The 10,301-nt window shown below is 40.3% G+C and overlaps 2 protein-coding genes across 3 annotated transcripts; one reads left to right on the top strand and one right to left on the bottom strand.

Moving 5' to 3' along the window:
* The first annotated feature begins 2,216 nt into the window (after window positions 1-2,216).
* On the top strand, window positions 2,217-3,399 carry LOC112288354 (ATP synthase subunit epsilon, mitochondrial). Its single transcript, XM_024532474.3, has 2 exons — window positions 2,217-2,750; window positions 3,121-3,399. The coding sequence occupies exons 1-2, from the start codon at window positions 2,534-2,536 to the stop codon at window positions 3,159-3,161; spliced, it is 258 nt and encodes an 85-aa protein (XP_024388242.1). The 5' UTR covers window positions 2,217-2,533; the 3' UTR covers window positions 3,162-3,399.
* Window positions 3,400-3,881: 482 nt separating this feature from the next.
* LOC112288337 (uncharacterized) lies at window positions 3,882-9,313 on the bottom strand. 2 transcript variants are annotated; one of them, XM_024532456.3, is made up of 9 exons: window positions 9,179-9,313; window positions 7,398-8,042; window positions 7,058-7,197; window positions 6,519-6,618; window positions 6,206-6,304; window positions 5,715-6,065; window positions 5,508-5,600; window positions 5,006-5,212; window positions 3,882-4,808 (listed from the first exon to the last, which is right to left on the bottom strand). In XM_024532456.3, the coding sequence occupies exons 2-9, from the start codon at window positions 7,776-7,778 to the stop codon at window positions 4,461-4,463; spliced, it is 1,719 nt and encodes a 572-aa protein (XP_024388224.1). In that variant the 5' UTR covers window positions 7,779-8,042; window positions 9,179-9,313; the 3' UTR covers window positions 3,882-4,460. The 2 variants fall into 2 exon arrangements, with proteins under 2 accessions (XP_024388224.1, XP_090105216.1); XM_090249090.1 differs by having other exon boundaries at window positions 8,944-9,301.
* Between the last annotated feature and the right edge of the window lie 988 nt (window positions 9,314-10,301).

The raw sequence follows: 10,301 nt of genomic DNA, 5'->3' as shown, positions 1-10,301 counted from the left end.
TAGAATTTTAATTAGAATTAAAGTGGGATTTGATTAGGATTTATTTAAGATTTCTCTAATATTTCTTTAAGATTTCTTGTGGATTTCTTTAAGGTCGATTTATTATTTTTTTATGATTTCTTTCTAATTTCTTTAGAAATTTTTTAGGATTTTTTCATGTTTTTTTTGTAATTTCTTTAAAATTTCTTTTGGATTTGATTAAAGCTTGATTAGCATTATTAAGGTTTAATTGGATTTTATTTAGGATTTTATTAGAGTTATCAGGATCTTGTTGTTGCAATTTATCTTTTACCTTCCATAGGTGCATTCTCAAATAAGACTTCATATTATACAACAATGTTAAATTAAATTTTTTCTTCCAATTCTTTAGTGGCTGTGGTTGAGTTTTTTTTTGTGAATTTTTTGGATTTGAAGAATTCTACCAACACTCCTTGAAATATATTTTGTGGCAATGTTTACACATTATCAATGTTTCATTTGGATTCTTTTGTTTGAATTCTTGTACAAATGACAACATGCACCCGATCTTAAGGGTAGCTTCAAGCATTTTTTCTATGCTTTTAAATTGCATGTATATTATGGCCTTGCTTGATGCTTAGTAGTAAGCCATGTTTCAATGACTAGGTTTGGATGGAGTCATGGAGAATAGCATTAAGTTTTTCTACAAGATTGGTGAACTATTCTAGATAATCTTTCATGTCGAGAGCCTGATTTGCCTAATTTTTGATAATCCCAATATAATGTTGTCATTGGTTTTCATGCGCCTGAATTGAAGAATGCGACCAGATCTGTGTACTCCTGAGCTTCTCTCAATTATACTGATTCCCTTGTGTATCCATCCTAGTTTTTTCCCTGAAATATCGTTCTCTTTCTCAAATCGACTTGCCCAAAGGATTTAGTAGCATCAGAGGAAATTATGGCATTGGCAGCACCTATGAGAATTCAATTCTATTCAAAAAAAAAACAACAGCGCCGAAGGTGCGTCACCAAAAGATCTCTACTACCTAGGAAGCCAAAATTGCCGCAAAATGCCACTCCGCGCAGACAGCAATGCCTGTCGCACACCGCATTTCTAGCAAAATGCCAAAACATCGCACAACCTTGCTCCACCCACGCCGTTGGCCAGTCGTCAAGTTCACCACCTCAATACTATTTTTCAAAGCCAGCGGATCAGCGACCACACTACGTCCAGCTCCACCACTGCACTGACTGAATAAGATCTCAGACACAACGACACTGCAGGTCGTCTCCTTCATTGAAGAAGAGAACAAACAATCAAGACAATCACTCTAATCCTTCACCATAGTGCCGCCGCACATCCACGCCAACGCTCTATTGTCGGACACACCGAACCCCAACGTCATGCACTGATTACAGGAAACAAAGATAATTTCTGCCACAATACTTCCATGGTATGAAGAGAAGGGAATTGCAGCCCACACACATCGAAAACAACGGCAGAACTCCCTATCAACAAAGTCTGGGATCCTTTATAAAGAGAATCCAAAAGAAAAACAAGGAAGAAGGGGGGAGAGATTCGGGGCAGCCCCGACCGCTATCGACAACTAGGCTGCCGCCATTCCTGGGCAGCCTCTTGCCCTTCTCACTATCTTCTCTTCTCCCTTCTTTTTCTTTTTTTCTTTTTCTTTCTTCAATGGTTTTATTCTATTTTATTTGTAAAAAAACTAATATTATTTTTCTTTCTTTTTCTTTTGGATTGACTTCAATCAAAGATCCCTCTTAGCTTCTAGTCTAAATAATATTTTACAAAAATAAACTACTATTAAAATATCATAATTTTATATTAGCTAATTTAAGAAGAAAGTCTCTATTTTAGAATTTCTTCTTAAATAACTCTACAAGAGACCCTCTTTGCAATTGACATTCTATTACTTGCTATTTATCTCAGAATTTTGCTACATTAACTCACTAGTGACTAGTGACTTTATGCACCATAAGTGCTTTAAGCACCATAAATGGACCTCAGTGGACCTAACCATGGACGCGGGTAAAACCGGAAAGACGAGGCTTGGAAAGTTCCGTGCAAGTCAAGGCCAGCATGTTTGTTTCACCAGCAAATTCCGTCGAGAAAATAATTGAATGGTAATGACGTAACAGAAAATGGCTGGACAAACAACGATGGGCGGTGATGCGCTGGCGGGCATGGATTTTGTTACTGGTAACCGCAGCTGCATTGCCCGCCTTTCCCGATTTCGTTTCAAGAAGACCAGAGCATTTATGAAAGCTCTATTTTACAAGCAAAGTCATTAATTTTGATCTCCGCAGGCACTTTTAATCCCGAGGGTGGATTTCGCAGTGTTGTTGTGAGAGATTAGGACAATCGGTTCGTGAAATTGAGGACTGGGTGGTGGCTTTCTGTGAACTTTCGGTGGCTTACAGACGTTGTGTGAGAGAATTTGGTTGTTAGGGAGATTGTTAGGTGTTGAAGGTTTAGAGCTAAGGTGGTAGAGGTGGTGGCGAGTGAAATTAGGAGGTAGTTGAGTTGAGGAGTCACTGAAAAGGGCGAGTAACCATGGCCACACAACAAGCAGAGAAAGCTGCAGTGGCAGCCGTGCAAACTGGCTCAGCTTACTGGCGAGCGGCGGGGATGACTTACATCTGGTTTGCGTGTCGATGTGCCGTCGTCGTGCGTTCATGCCTAAAGGAGCCGTTCAAGTCGCAGGCTCTGAGCCGTGAGAAAGTGCACTACAGGTTCGGCAAATACAATGACGGCAAACAAGGAAAATCAGGTGAGTTTCGATCTCCAAGAGCTGTCATGTTCACGTTCGGTCTTCTTGGAATCTTGTGTAATTCCAACACCAGGACGAGCAGGTTCGTTATCGCATGTTGATTACTTTCGCGATCAATTGAGGCAACTAGGGGACATTTCTGTTTCCGAGCATGAGTTCGGATCCCTTGATTGGGATTTGATTCGAGAAGAGTAGTATTGAAATTCTTTTATTCCTGTTTTTGTTATCCAGCTGATCTGCATTGAACCAATTATTAAGAATCGACTGTCGTCGAAAGCAGGGGACTCTGACAGTAAATGGTCAAGCATTGTGCACAAATCCAAAAAGAATGAATCTTTGAACTTCTCTGATCGTGTCTGTATGTGTACAGAATATCGAGGAGTCGTGCAATGTACCCCAATAGAGAAATAAATGTTGAGGTATCGACAGCTTCGGGCCCCAGGTCTCCATCCAGGGACGGTCTCTAGAGTTCGTTTTCTGAAGTAGCAATTTATCCAAGTATCATAGAATTTGAAATTCATAGAGTCGGAAAAATTCAACGGGCCAAGTTAAATCTGATGCTCTTTGTAAAGTCATAGCACTCTATGAGTGAGTCGACTCGAAGATAAACTTACTGAAAGGTGTTGACACGACTCACTTCTGACTTTAATTCTCGGATTCCATAAACTTTGTGGTTGTAGACACTAGCTTGTCTCGATTACAACCTGTAATGCTCATGTAGGTGCATCTGAAACTGATTAAACTCAGCACATGAAGGATGATTAGTACCTGACGAGTCGGAATGTCATCCAGACTCTGCTAACAATATCTCTAGAAGAGTTTTATTTGACCTACGAACTTCCCATGTAAATAACACCTCACACATGAGCTATATGAGCTTCTTTTATAATGGTTTCTATTAAACTCCGATCAGGATAAGCCCTATAGGTTAAATAAGGGCATCTCACCGCAGGTTGAAGACTCTAAGTAAATTTTTCATTGTCTACCTGAACCAATACATACTGACCGAAGCAAGTCGTCTAAATCGCTGCATTGCTTAACGGATAGCCTGCTGTTGTTCAATTTCACTCAATCTTTCTAATACAACCAAAACATTTCTACAAACGCTGTAGTTTTAACTTGAACCAGCTGTAATGCGAACATTGCACGTCACATTCAGAAGAATCCCAACGTTTAAGATAGGAGAATGAAATGGTTTAGTCTCTTGAAGAAAATATCTCTAAGTATCACGAATGCCTGCGTCAACTCTACTGATGAATCTTATAACTTACTATTTTCAGACCGCTTCGAATAAAATTGCCCAAGTGTCTACTCAAATAAAACATAATAAGCGTTCTTGACAAAACAGCCATAGCTTTCAAAGACGATCTATGATCTCTATGTGTGGGGGTACCTTCGTTTCCCTGCAGATAAGCTCGGGCAAAGCAAACTATCATCCCAAGAATCCGTCCAGCCTGCGCCTTTGTTCTCTGTAAGGAGTCTACCTACTGCTGCTACTGCATGCATTATTGTATATAGACAGAAGCAGAACCGATGAATAATGCGCTACTTAACCTTTTGATCTGTTGCAAAATTGTTTATGTATGAACCTTTTTACCTTGAGCATAGCGAAAAACCACCACAGTTAAACCTCACCTAAAAAATAATCTAGTTGAATCAGTTCAATTTACCTGGACCTTCCATTCCTATTACCTTTTCTTCACTGAATGCTCAAAGACCTTGAAAAGCTTCAATGGTGAGCCTTTCTGGTGTCTTTAGAGAATCTCTCGATCCCTGTGAACCGCCGTCGACAGAAGGAGAACCAGGGGAACGTGATGACGGTGCAGAGCCTCTTACATTGTGACCGGACTGTGACGTCGACGCACTTGGCGGTGAGAGCCGGTCATCAGAAGACGCAAGTGCAGGCAAGTAAGAATAGGACGTCGACGAGTGCATGGCAGGTGTACCTGTACGGTTAAGGAACCGTGTAAGTAGACCCCTCAGGAAGGGTGCCATCGTGTCAGGCTCGTATTCGTGAAAGTACATGATGCAACCCATGCACAGGCAGAACAGTGCTACCTGCACAGATCCAAGATCAAGGAAGAAAGAATTAGCAACTAGTAATCAACATTAGCTTCCCTTGTCGTCCATCTCATAAGTTTTAAGTCTTATAGAGCATAATAATACTGATTAACCTGAAACTCCAAGCCCACTTCTGATTAAATCAACTTGAGACTAGCTCAACATGTAGATGAAGAGTTAGAACCAATACTCACTTCCGCATGCTTGATGTTAGGCAAAACATGACGATTTACCAAGATGTACCAAAGAGAGTCACCAGCACGAGGCAGGGTGTAAAGGGCAAGCTCTGAACGGCGGTTTTTCTTTTCAATCAATGCAGACAAAGCTGCAATAGCTCCAGCAAAGAAGTACACTAGCTTGTGATCCCTCGTGGCCACTTTCCGCTGAAGACAAATTACACCCTGCAGACAAATCCCAACGCGAAAATCGTTCAAGTCAAAAACCTTTGAAGCTATTTTGAGCACCCGCAGAACTGTATTGCGTAAGCCAAGGAAGAAGCCATAAATAGAAATCTCCTACTCTTCTCCAACTCATACGATTATTTGATGAATCAATTTTTCGGGCAAGAACGTTGCAAATGAAAACATCTTGTGCAGATTGGCAAACGTAGGTTTATTAACCCCTTGTGTATATTGCACAGTCGCAAAAAATCGAAAAACCAAGATTGGAATCAGGAATATAGCACGAACAAATCACCTGATAAATCCCAACAAATGCTGAAAGAAAACATGTGGAGCGTGTTGCACTCTTCAAGGCATTCCAAAAGGTGTGAAGGGGAGCATGCATAAACTGTAGATGATCAAACACACAGAGAAAGATGAGAAACGGGCACATTTGAGCTGATCATGGAGCTCCTTTGCAATGGTTAAACAGAAGGTAGATGCTCGCATATAAAAAGCGTACCTTCTGGATATTTAAAACTACAAAGGGCACAAATGTGAGTGACAAATAGAGTGGGAATGTTTTTCTGAATGTTGCCCGAGTAGCTTTGCTGTTGTGCGCCAGACATGAAGTTGTCTGGGGGTGTATACCAGTGCAAGGAATAATTGGTGAATCAGATTTCAGACCCAGTGGTCCAGCAACTCCTGTTCTTTCGAAAACAAATGCTGATAAAGCTCGTAAATCGATTGGAACACCTCGATTGCTCTCACATACAGCTTTCAACGTAGGCTTCGCAATCGGTCCAGTTTTCGTAATAAACTCTAAATAAGATTCTGGAAGGGTCTCTGGACGCATAACATAGGCGTACATAATCTGCACTTACAAACCACGTCTGAGTTTCTTATAATGAAGAGGACTACCAACAAGAACTTGGAGGTTCATGTCAAGAATTCATGGAATGTGAAAAACAGTTAACATAACTATCCCTTTTTCGATGACCCTCTGTAACACACCTGAGCAGATGCTAAGCTGAACAATAATGTATCGCCGTGACTCCATTTACTACCCCAGAAGTGAAACTTATTTTTAGCCTTCGCAGAATTGTACGCACACTGCACATGGCAAGTTGCCGAGAATACAGATGAAAATATCCTCTGAAGGTATATCACATTGCAAAGAAAACCTTCACATATCTTCTAGCATATGAACCTTAAAGAAAACCATCCATCGCGCAGATCCTTCAAATAATGATGGTTGCATCTCATTAACTATCCACATACACTTGAGACCCACCAAACAGGAAATTCAACAAAATATCATATATACCTGTGCTACCCTGGCCAAAAGATACAATGCAAAAGTTCGCCTTCTACTGGAATCATCCAAAGCCAATACAGAGAGACCAGCTACAGTTCCCGCCACAAAACTGCGAAAAAGAATGTCTGCTCAATTACTACATGAATAAAATGACGTACTTCATATTCAAAAAGAATGACGTCAAACAACAGTGTACAACATTACATATTTGACAATGACATCATTACACTTCATAATGCTGCAACAGAAGGAAGCTACATTCCATTGAGAGACATTTCTAAAAGGCTGTATAGCATATCTCTTTCATCTCATTTACATCACATGCACTGTTTTAGAATTGTGAATTATACAGCTCCTCAACTTCCCGTAAGGAAATGAAAAGTATTCAATATATACCATGATAATACTGTGTCAAGGTAATACAGTACAAGAGCAAGAATCATGGATCAGACGAGGGAAAAAAAAGCCGTTGACATGAGCGAGTGAAGACTAATTATGAAGCGACAGAATTGTATCCAAAATAAAAGGGCATACGTTGAGTAACAAACCCATTGATTGGCGTTTCCTTGTTACGTGTTCTTCTCAGAAGACAACGGATTGAATGAAAAGCCCCTGTGAAACCTCCAAACAAAAGACCCGTTCGACAAGCCTCCTCCCTAACTATAAGATCCTTTTCGGATAAAAGAAGCTGCCACACAAGCGAGACATTTCTCACATGTCAGGAAATACAACAACGCACCCTTTCTGATGCTCTCTGTATCATACTCCCTCATTTTAAGCATCATAATAACTACGCATAATTATACACATTGCAAAGTATATTAAGAAGCAAAGTAGTAGCAATAATTGATCATTAAAAAGGTATACAAACCAGAGTCACCGCAGTACCTTCAGGTCAAGGACAGTGTAAAAAGGCTTTTTCTTAATGAGCTTAAAAGCTCTAAGAATGACTCCTATCCCAACTCGAACACCATATGCAAGTAGGAAACTCTGGCACAAGCTTCCCACGGCATTGGCCACACATGAATCCCCATGCGGGCAGAGTGAATGGCGACCACTAAAAGAATCCCCAAACCCATCTCCAGTTTCATTCTGTTTGTTCTGGAGTTCCTGAATGGCCTCTCTAAGCCTTGTTTCGGCTTCCCTTAACCGTTTTTCTGCTTCGGCTTTTTCCTGCAATAGCTTCGCTGCACGGTCTTCAGGAGAAATGGCAGTTAATGCCAACGGTGCGAGCGTGCCCTTGACGAGACCATTTGCCCGTCCTGCCATCTTGTAACAAACCTCTTGCCGAACTCCAAGCTTTCGAACAAGGTCAAAGCCTCACCAACTGAAACTTACGGAGTCCTAAGAATTTCTCAGACATTGCATAATATGCCCAAACCTCATTCAGGTAATGAAAGTGGCGACAGGATACAACCACTATTGAGAAGCTGTATTTCTATTTCGTCTCCACCATTCGAAGTAAAATCATCATTATATGAATGAGGTACAAGTTACTCGAGGGAAGTCCCGCGCTACAGTTTGCACACCACCCTGCAGTCTCGTAAACATGAAACTCAATTAAATATTCCGCGGACATGTGATTGGAACGTAAATAATAACATGGCAGTAGCATACAGGCTGAGAGAATTGTGTCGTGTTCTTGAAATTCCGTCAATACCAAAGATTTGCGACTAATTGCAACAATCGCCCTGAACATAGTGTTTCCTATACACTCTTGAAGACTAGCCTCGCTGATTCTGGTTGAAAGCAGTTGCATATTATACGCAGGTCTGGCTGAAACGTCCAACGTCTAGTCACTCACAACTATTCAAGATTCTCATTGGAAACAAGGTAAAGTGATATTCCGGGTCTCAGAAGCAACGTGAAGAATTAGACAGAGGGTTTAACACTGAACTAGCATTGACCCTAGATGAAGAAACTAAATTCTAACCAGTGCTCTTATCATAACCTCGCCTTAAAACGTACGAGCAAGATTGTGGGACAAGAACGAACGCTCTATAGTATATCTCTCTAATTCATAACAAACCTAGAATGTGTCAGTGGTTGCACTTCAATTCATTATATATCACACTCCAGCAGAAATAAGAGAAGACAATCGACTCGCCTCACCTCACCTCACTCTGCATTGCCTGGTCAGCGCATGCATACATGCTGAATGCACAGAATTTTGAAGCGCATTGTTCCAACAACGATTAAAAAAAAAAAAAAAAAAAAAAAAAAAAAACGCGATTCAGTACAAGAAGGATACTTACACAGCACTTACATCAATGAACTCAAAATCTGAACACAAAAAACCTAATTCAGAGAAGGGAACACCCAAGCGACAATCGACCAAACGTATCGAACACTTCTCGCATCATCCTAACGCGAAGAATCATGCACATAGCACCTAACAAAGCAGGAAATGCAAATTGACGTAATTGAGACATACTATTGTCACAGCTTCAGCTCGTCTGCCGACTTCCACGCTCAATTAAACGGACCAAAAACCTGCTAAAGAAAACCGAATTCGCCACCCCTAACGATATAACATGTACACCAACCGCGTGTGCACTAAATCAATGAAATGTTTAATTAGGGTATATAGAACAATCGCTGCAGGAGGCCAAAATGCACGCAAACGGGCTCGTTAGAAAGCTTGTAACGATAAGTGAAAGGTCGCGCACAGGGAGAACTGTTGTGGAGGCTTCCAGGCTCAGAATTAGGGCCGATGCGATCCAGTTTCTCCCCTAAGGGACCGCGCTCAGCCCCTGCAGCGATGCCGCAGACGACAGTACTCGAGAACCAAAGATTGTCGAAACCGAGGAGATGTAGTTCCCCGCTATTATAACTCGCTCCCACCGAGCGGTTCACAGGTGGCATGCATTAAGTGGCTGACGTGGATAGAGGTCCAAGAGGGCCTCTGACGTGGTGGTCGACGCAGTAAAAAGCTGGCCGACGTGGCGATGCCGAACGGTGTGTTTGGATTGGCTCATGTGAGAGGGCTGAGGCTATTGGAGAAGAGCAAATTCTTTGCACACATGGTAAAAAGGTCAATCACATCATGTAGTGCAAATCAAAATGCGAAAAAGTTAATGTGGTGGTATTAGAAGAAAAGAGACGAAACAATGATTGAGTAATGAATTTCTCAATAAATCTTTATAAAACAATACTTTCATTCAACATTTTTGGTGAAAGCCTGAACATCATTTTTATAGCATTGCAAGTTGATGATAAGTAAAAAAAACAAAATATTAATAATAGTTACAATAAAAAATAGGGGAATGTTAAACAGACAGATGGTTTTACTGAATTGACCCACTCATCCTAACTATCATGAAGAAAAAATAAAAATAAAATAAAATGACATTTATATTCATTTCTCCACTATTGGATTTGACACCAATGAAACCAACCACATTCATCATGGGTAGGTTAATTTAGTAAAAACTTGGGTCTATTTAACATAAATCCACATTGAAGTTATAACAAAGGTATCTGCATCAAAAAATAATAATAACAATAATTTTAATCACCCAAACTGTTTGGCAGATTCTTGTGTGTTACACACCTGTTTGCCTCTTTGTTTTCATTTTGATTTGAAAACTATATCATTTCATATTGTGCCTTGTATATTGTTTGATTGTTACATTAGCATAACCACATTGTGCCTTGTATATTGTTTGATAGTTCTAATAACCATATACTTGGCAATGTTAAAGAATTCTACTGGAAGCAATGTTGTTGGAATCCAAAGAAAACTACTTTAAACTGAGTTAATAATTTAATATATGTTTATTTTTATATAAA

Source organism: Physcomitrium patens, chromosome 1 (assembly GCF_059467195.1).
Source record: "Physcomitrium patens ecotype Gransden chromosome 1, ASM5946719v1, whole genome shotgun sequence".
In the NCBI taxonomy this organism is placed as follows: Eukaryota; Viridiplantae; Streptophyta; class Bryopsida; order Funariales; family Funariaceae; genus Physcomitrium; species Physcomitrium patens.
This window is presented reverse-complemented; position numbering and strand designations above follow the sequence as displayed.

Bases quoted from the DNA above. Each gene is read 5' to 3' on its own strand.
- LOC112288354 (XM_024532474.3), top strand. From the start codon at position 2,534: ATGGCCACACAACAAGCAGAGAAAGCTGCAGTGGCAGCCGTGCAAACT. The intron at 2,751-3,120 runs GTGAGTTTCGAT...GTATGTGTACAG, and splicing joins CGGCAAACAAGGAAAATCAG to AATATCGAGGAGTCGTGCAA.
- LOC112288337 (XM_024532456.3), bottom strand. From the start codon at position 7,778: ATGGCAGGACGGGCAAATGGTCTCGTCAAGGGCACGCTCGCACCGTTG. The intron at 7,198-7,397 runs GTACTGCGGTGA...CTTGTGTGGCAG, and splicing joins ACACTGTCCTTGACCTGAAG to CTTCTTTTATCCGAAAAGGA. The intron at 4,809-5,005 runs GTGAGTATTGGT...GGATCTGTGCAG, and splicing joins CTAACATCAAGCATGCGGAA to GTAGCACTGTTCTGCCTGTG.